General features: G+C 52.7%; 1 protein-coding gene across 1 annotated transcript in view; it reads left to right on the forward strand.

The window, feature by feature from the left end:
- Positions 1-6,215, forward strand: part of LOC121498238 (testis development related protein) — a 47,861-nt gene extending 41,646 nt beyond the window's left edge. The window contains exons 3-4 of the mRNA XM_041768347.1: positions 2,834-2,937; positions 3,827-6,215. Of these exons, the coding sequence (XP_041624281.1) occupies positions 2,834-2,937; positions 3,827-4,175 (453 nt within the window). The 3' untranslated portion in view covers positions 4,176-6,215. The remainder of the gene's footprint in view (positions 1-2,833; positions 2,938-3,826) is intronic.
- The last annotated feature ends 1,700 nt before the right edge of the window (positions 6,216-7,915 follow it).

Consider the following 7,915-nt stretch of genomic DNA (forward strand, 5'->3'; position numbering starts at 1 on the left):
ATCGAGCAAAGGTAAATTGACCTTTACCAGTGAGTTTTATGTTCCCTTCTCATGTTTTTATAATGTTAATTGGCATTTCTGCCTAGAAGATTCCTTTTTAGTGTTTCATGGAAAGCAGGCCTAGTGGCGGTGAGCTCTGTCCACTTTTGTTTGGTAAGGCAAGGATTTATCTCCCTCATTTCTCAAGGACAGCTGTGCCAGGTATAGAATTCCTGGTTAACAGGGTTTTCTTTGTAAATAATTTGAATACACCATCCCATTCTCTCCTGGCCCAAAAGTTTCTGGTGAGAAATCATTCCATATGAGGTTGGTTCCTTATATGTAACTTGTCTGTTTTCTCTTGTTGCTCCCAAAGTCCTCTCTTTGTCTTTGGCAGTGTAACTACAATGTATCTCACTGCAGCCCTACTCAGGTTCAACGAGTGCGAGGTCCCCTGCACTCATGAATCTGCCCGTCCATTTCTGTCCCCAGGTTTGGAAGCTTTGAATCATTATTGCTTTAAATATACATTCTCTTTCTCTTCTGGAATTCCTGTAATGCAGATAGTATTTCTTTGTCTGTGCCCTGTTAATTCCCATAGGCTTTCTTCATGCGTTTTTTCTTTTTGATCTTCTAGTTGGATTGGGTCATTTCTTTTTCTGAATTGTCAGGTCACTTGTTGAAGCCCTTGAATTTTTCTCTTCAGGGATTATATTATTCAGTTCTGGGCTATTTCCTGGTTTCTTTTCATTTTGCTTGTGCATTGTTAAAGGTATTATTCTGAATTTTCTGTGTGATAGTTCAAAGATATCCAATATATTGTACTTGGAGCTTGGAATCTTGTGGGGCCAGTGCAACATGTGCTCGAGGGCGTGTTTTAGATTTCATGCTGCCTCCAAAGGTCATCTAGGCTCTCTGAATATGTTTGGTGACAGGTACTTCTGCTAAGCCACCTCAGCAGAAAGAATTTTGGTCAATTATGGATGATTTCATAGCTTTTTCCTCACGGAGTGTGAAGTGGGGTGCAGCTGAGGTGTGCACTAAAGGGATGCCTTGTTCTATGCTGAGATGCACTTCCTCATTTCTGCAGCTCAGCTTCTTAGTGAACACATTGTTTTGTTCTCATTTTTTCGGCTGTCCCTTCTTCCTGAACGCAACCTTAGCTGTAAAGAACTCTGTAGCCCCAATCCAGTGTCTCCAGGAGGCGCTGGGCCTGTCTGGCCTTTGCTACAGTGTCCTGCCCCCAGACAGGATGAACATGCCCCCACCATGCCCCTAACACAGCCTACACTTGGGCCCCGGCCCAGGAGGAACTCAGGTCCTCATAAACAGCCCCGGTTGCTAGTGTCCTTGAGAATGACATTTGGGATGGAGGCTCCCTTGAGGTCAGGCTGGGCCCACTGGGACCTGTGGGGGTGATTGCAGTCATAGGCCAAGTGACATCCCCTCAGGTCCCTCTTGGCACCAGATACAGAAGATACCAGCGTGGGAGGCAGCAGTAGAGCTCAGTTTGGGAGGGGTGTTCAGGACCACAGAGTCAGGTGCCAAGAGGGCCCCCTTCCCGGCTGTGCACGATTCCATCTGCCCTCAGTGTCATGGGCACTCACTGTGGGGCTCCTCTGCTTTGTCTGTGTCTGTGCTGCCATTTGGCTTCTTCTCCAGGTAGTTTGGTGGGACTTCCGCCTCTTCTAAGTACTCACTTGCCCCAGATTTACGTCTGCTGTGAAAAGACCCCACAAGCCGCTCAGCTAACCTGTATCTTCTCAGACACACTATAAAACAAGGAAACGTTTGTCCCTGTGATCAGCCTTCCTGGGGTCACTTGGAAGCACTCTCTGCTATGCTGCCAATGCTGGTTCCTCTGTGAGCTGCAGTCTGGTCTTCAGACCACCCACCTTCCGTACCCCCACCACACACCCCCTGCGACCACCATAAGTTCTCTGGGGAGGAGTTTGGTGATTGGGGCTCTGTTTTGATTCCACGTGTAGGTGCGGTCAGATGGTACTGCTCTTTCTCTGACAGCACAGTGGTCTCTGTCCATCTGTCTCAGATGTAGGACTTCCTGGGTTTTCATGGCCAGGAGTCTGTCATGTGTGCCAGGGACCCTTCTGCTGCTCTTGGGTCTGCACTGCACTGATGAGTACAGCCCTGCGTCCTTGGCCATGAAGGCTCCTGTCCCACACACCGAGTCCCACTGGGCAGGTCCCTGCGCCCTTGACCAGCGCGTGCTGTCCTGTTTCCCGCCGAGCTGCCTTCATTTGTCAGGAGTGCTCAGAGGATGGCTGGGGCTTGTGGTCTCATGGTCCACTGCCCCGTGAATGGTCCATATGAACAGTGTCTCAGCCCATGTGGTGCATGTCCTTGGGGCAGCTGAGGGGGCAGGATTTGGTGGGGAAAAACATCAGCCCCCGAAGACCCACTGCCCTTGCTGCCTGCACCCAGCAAAAGTCTCTGCCAAGTATTTGAAATTCAGGGAAGGAGCCTGTGAGCACTTGTCCTCAGGGGAGGGCCTGACTGTGGGACAGAGACCGATTCTGTCAACACCCAGCAAGCCGATGTGCCTCCGTAAGGATGCGGGGAGGCAAGAGGGCCCTGGGCCCAGCAGCCATGCTGCCGAGGGTGGCCCCTGGCACAAGTTGGTCCCCTAGGGCCAGCAGGATCTGCTGGGAGCTGCGGGGACTGGGTCCGCAGCAGAGATGTGGGAAGACAGCTCAGCAGGCAGTGGAGCAAGACGGCGTGCAGGGCAGTCCCTGTCGGAACCTGGAGTCCTGCGGGGGTGTGGTGCCGGATGCACGGGGCTGGTCACCTGTTTCTTTCCTACATCAGAGTTGATCTTTTTCTAATCTTCTGTTAGGTTCAAGGAGCAAGTTTCCGAGGTTGGAAAGAAGTGACTTCTCTGTTTAACAAAGATGATGAACAGCACCTGCTGGAAAGATGTAAATCCCCCAAGTCCAAAGGGTAAGTGTCCGTGGGTTCAGGTGGGAGGTCTCAGAGGCGGCAGGCACGTCATCACAGCATGACTTGTGTTGGGGCTTCCATCCTGGGGAGTGGACAGAAATGCCCTGCACTGATTCTGATGCTCTGGAGATGAGAGAGTGAGGTGTACCCCTGGAGAAGGTCACAGGGGCAGCCACAGCACCTCGAGAGGTCGTGGGACAAGTGAAAGTTTCCTAGATGAGCTCTCGAACTCAGAACTGGAAACTGGGGCAGCCCAGGTGGCTCAGCGGTTTGGCGCCTGCCTTCAGCCCAGGGCGTGATCCTGGAGACCCGGGATCAAGTCCTGCATCGGGTTCCCTGCATGGAGCCTGCTGAGCCTGCTTCTCCCTCTGCTTGTGTCTCTGCCTTTCTCTCTCTGTGTGTCTCTCATGAATAAATAAAATATTAAAAAAAAAAAAGAAAGAAAGAACTGGAAACTGAACTTGGCCTTGAAGCAGCCTCTAGCCATGCTTGAGATGTTTGCTAACTTGAGAAAATTAAGGGGAAAAAGTTAAAAATGCAAAGGATTACTGAGCTATAAAAGACTTTAGAAAATTGAGTATATTTAAACTGACCTATTGCTGTTTTTATAAATGGAATTTTTTAAAGCGTATTTAAACATGAGACGATAAATTCAGTGAGAGTTGCTTGCGTATAGCGAAGAATGGTGCCTTAAAATACGGTTTTCATGGTTTCACTAATGTAGCGGGTAACTCTTCTTTACTAATTTTAATTAAAGTTTTACATTATAGATCTGTGTTCACTTTCTAAGTGACTTAAACTTTTAAAAAGTGTTCAGTGTATAAAGTAGACACTGATTGTGGCTCTGAGGTCACTGGGTCACCAATACCAGCTGTCTTGTCTCCTACAGAACTAACTTACGGTTAAGAGAAGAGCTGAAGACAGAGAAGAAGCCTGGATTTTGGGACAATTTGGTTTTAAAACAGAACATACAGTCTAAGAAACCAGATGAGATTGAAGGTTGGGAGCCTCCAAAACTCGCTCTTGAAGATGTGACGGCCGATCCCCCAGGGGATGCAGCGAGCAGCCGTCCTCCTCGGCCAGGCTGGGAGGAGGACAGCAAGAGCTGTAGCAAGTACAGCAGCCTGGCGAGCTCAGGGAACAGCTCCCGCTGGAGCCTGCGGTCGGCGGGGAAGCTGGTGGGCATCAGACGGCACAGCAGAGGCCACCTGACGGACAACTGGGAGGAGCTGGAGTGACGCGCACAGACCCCGTGTCCCCAGACCCCCGGCATCACCCCCGTGTCTACTTTCTGTCTGTCTCTGTGCAGGGTCTGAGGTTGCTGCGTCGTGCCGTGTATGTCTGTGTGTCTGCCAGTCCCCTGGTCTTCCCCGTGTGCCCATGTCTGTTCACCTCTGTGGGCCGACGGGAGAGCCTCAGCAGGTAGCGGCCTCGCTGGGAAGTCTGCGGACGCGGGTGTGCGCGTCTGTGCGTGCCGTCCTTCCCCGGGCTCCCCGTCCCCCACCGGGATCCCTGTCTCCTGCATGTGGTGTCCGTGTGCGCCTGTGACACTCGCCCGTAGCTGCTGTGCGGGGCGCTCCTGCGTTGCCAGAAGCTTGACCTCCAGCTGTCAACCCGACCTTCCAAAGGTTATGTTACATTGTGTTCACCTGGCAGATTAAACTTCTTTTCATGTTAAATACCAGGGAAGCCGGGGTTACATCTGATCAAGCACGAAACGCCACCTCGGCAGAGCATCTTCATCTCTGGCCCTGGGAGGAGTCGTCTCCAGGGCGCACGGTGGACGGGACGGTGGTTCTTCTAGGGTTTAATCCTACCTGTCCTGACCTTTATGTTCTTCTGAAAACATGTTCTTTGATTGCAGGTTAAGGAAAACCATGAAGTGTGGGTCAGTTTTACTTAATACTGAAGTTGTTTTTGGAAAATACTAACTTGCTGATGGAGTTAAAACTGTATATAAAATACTGCAAGTGCCTCTTTTCTATAACGTCCAGGTGTTTGGTTTCCAAAGCGAGCAAGCTGCCGCGGCTCCTGCTGGACGCCAAGGAAGCGCAGGCCACGCTCTGGGCTCGGATCTCCTTGGCAGGACGGCCGCAGGCGGCGCCCACGTCAGTCTCAGGCAGTGGTGGTTTGAAAGAGAAGCTGTAGGGGTTTGGGTTAAACACAGAAGCCTCCAGTGACACCGTGCACGCCTCTGGTGGGCTAACGCGGTCCTCCAGTTGCTCCGCGGGCACATCTGTGCTGCTCAGCCAGCGCGGGCCCTTGGCGGGACCTCCCAGTGGTAATGGCGTCAGTCTGTCCTCCGTCCATCTGTCCATACATCTTTTTTTAATAGAACAAGTAGCTTACTTGACTGAGTTTTTAATGGGGGGCATGTTTTAAGTGGCATTAAATTAATCCGTTTTGTTAGAACCTTGAGATGCCGGAGGCTGTGTTTTGTGATGCTGGTGGTGGTGAACAAGCTGGAAAGCCTTGTCTCCTCAGGGAAGGGGTTCAGTAGGTAGCCTGTGGCCCCGCTGCCGCTGGAGGCGCAGGGGAGGAAACCCCAGGTCCGGGACTCTGGGGCGCGGGCCGAGCGGAGTCTGGACCCCGAGACCCGCCGCACGTTGCCGCACTCGCGTGTGGGGACGCTAAGTGCCTGTAACTCACCTCCGTGCGAATCTGTGACGCAAGGCTGGCGACACTCCTTCCGAATATCGTTTCTCAAAATCTGAAGACAAAGCCAGATCGGAGTTGGAATATGCACTGTAAATCACATTTTTCTTATCTACCAAGATTAATGTCAAAATAAGCTTTTTCTTCTGTTGAATCTGATTAAATGAATATAAGTATGTTTGTGGTTTTTAATGTATTTATTGATGTGCTTTGGGAGAAAAGTATTTTTCCTTGATAGAATTTACCAAAGCAACGCTGTGCTGTTCACAGGTCAATGAGAACGGGGTTTTTGTCTGATTCTGTGAACACACGACTTCACTGTGCAAAGGGCAAGTGGTCCGTGTGCCTCCTACTGTGCTCACTTCGTAAAGGACAGTGACTGGCTTCGAAGGAGGTAGAATTCATTCTCAGTGCTGAGGTCTTAAAAAAAAAATAAAAGTATTGTTCATTTCCTCTTTTGTTATTAGTTTGCATGGTTATTGGCATCCACTTTGGGGTGAATGCTTCCGGGGACTTTTGTCACTCAACGCTGATGGCACTTTTCTTGATCCCTCAAACCTCATTTTAAAATGCAAACAACACATGTAGACTTTTTCATAAATAAATGGCCAATTTCAACATAAGTTTTCAAGACGTATCTTTTGCATGTTTGACCTGCCTGCTTCGTCCGCCCGTCCGTCCATGAGGAACCAGGGGATGCCTGCGCTAAGGGCGGTTTTACAGTTGGGGACTTAGACTCAGGGGCACAGGGGAGCTTTCCCTTCAGCCCCGGCTAAGAAACCGCGAGCATCCCGGCAACGGGAGTACTTTCTCTTTCGAGAAGATCACCATGTCTTAGGAAATAGTCTTTGAGGAACAGTGACCTGCTCCGAGGAGACAGGCAGGGACCCCAAGAACCAGGGATGCAGGGCCAGTGGGGCTCTGCGGGAAGGAGGTGTGGGGGGCACTGTGTCCCTCATGTCTTCCCCCAGGGCCTGCCTGCCTTGTCTGGAGGAGAGCTAGTCCATGTACTGTCGGCGAGGAGGCCTGGGGGGACCCCATGTGGCCCTGCACCATAGGGCGGGGGCTGTGGGTGGCCAGGGAGCTTTCTCCCAAGTTACTTCCAGCCACTTACCCATATTCTGGTTCTTAAGCTGATTCCTCAGTGGGTAGTTCTTTGCCAGAACCAAAGAGCAGCAGGCAGGGCTCTGTTCAGGAAACTCGCCCCTACACCCCACCTGTTGGGTCCAGTGGACACTGGTTCGCTGGAGCTGCGCCCTCCTGGAGGATCCCAGAGGATCCGCTCAGCCTTGCCATAGTATCCCAAGAACAAGGGGATTCACAGAAACAGGGCCGAGGGTGGTCTGTGTCCCGGTAGCATCTTCCAGCAAGCCTTCCCACTCAGGCTCCCATTTACCACCGCAAGCTCTGGAGGGTCACAGGATCTGTGCTCCCCAACGTCAGTTCTTGGGGTGCTTGTGATTTGTTGTGCGTGGGTGCCTCCCACACAGTGGTGGACAGTCGCCCCTCATGAACACACACTCCCAGACCCCAGCCGAGCCCTGCAGACACTGCTCGCTCCTTGCACGCACCTGTGTAGGATCTACACACAGTGGTAGATGAACAGCCAGGCCGCAGTGGACGTCCTGGGAACGCGTCCTCCTCAGATACCCCACCGTCCTGAGCTCAGCCTTCGTTCTGTGAGGACAGGAGGACACGGTGCTGTGAGAGACAAAAGGAGGGGTGACAGGCCTCAGGCCGCTAGTGGCCCTCTGGTGCCATGGCAGGAGGAGGCGCCCCAATGGTGTCAGGGCTGGAAGTGTTGCCGCAGAGGCCGCGAGCCTCGGGTGACCCTGGGCCAGCTTTAACGTGGACGCCCAGCAAGGCTCCCCTGAGTAACTCCTCAGGCGGCCGCGCAGCAGCAGATTTCAGGAGCACCCACGCTGCGTGCTGGGCATCCGACTCTTCCTCTGCAGGGGCTCCGGCAGGCCTTGCAGTCCCTCGGGGCGTCCCCCACTTGGTCATCCGGCACTGGCGGCTCCCTCTCCATCGCTCGGGTTGGCCGGGGAGCCCTGACGACCAATCCCACTTCACTCCGAGTCCCCTGGGGCACACAGTCTGGTTCGTTCCCGCTGTGGCTCAGATGCGCACGGGGGGCAGCGGTGGTGGCAACAAGGCCTTCTGGCAGCAGGTGCAGATGAAGGCCTGCCCCGTGGGCTGATGGAGCACGTCACAGAACACTGGTGGCCGTGACGAAGGTAGCTCCCCCCGTCGAGGGCTCGAAGCAAAGAGGCTGCATTTGGAGGCCAAAATGCAGGCTGGCCAGGGGCTTCTTCTGTTAACA

Source organism: Vulpes lagopus, chromosome 8 (genome assembly GCF_018345385.1).
Source record: "Vulpes lagopus strain Blue_001 chromosome 8, ASM1834538v1, whole genome shotgun sequence".
NCBI lineage: Eukaryota > Metazoa > Chordata > Mammalia > Carnivora > Canidae > Vulpes > Vulpes lagopus.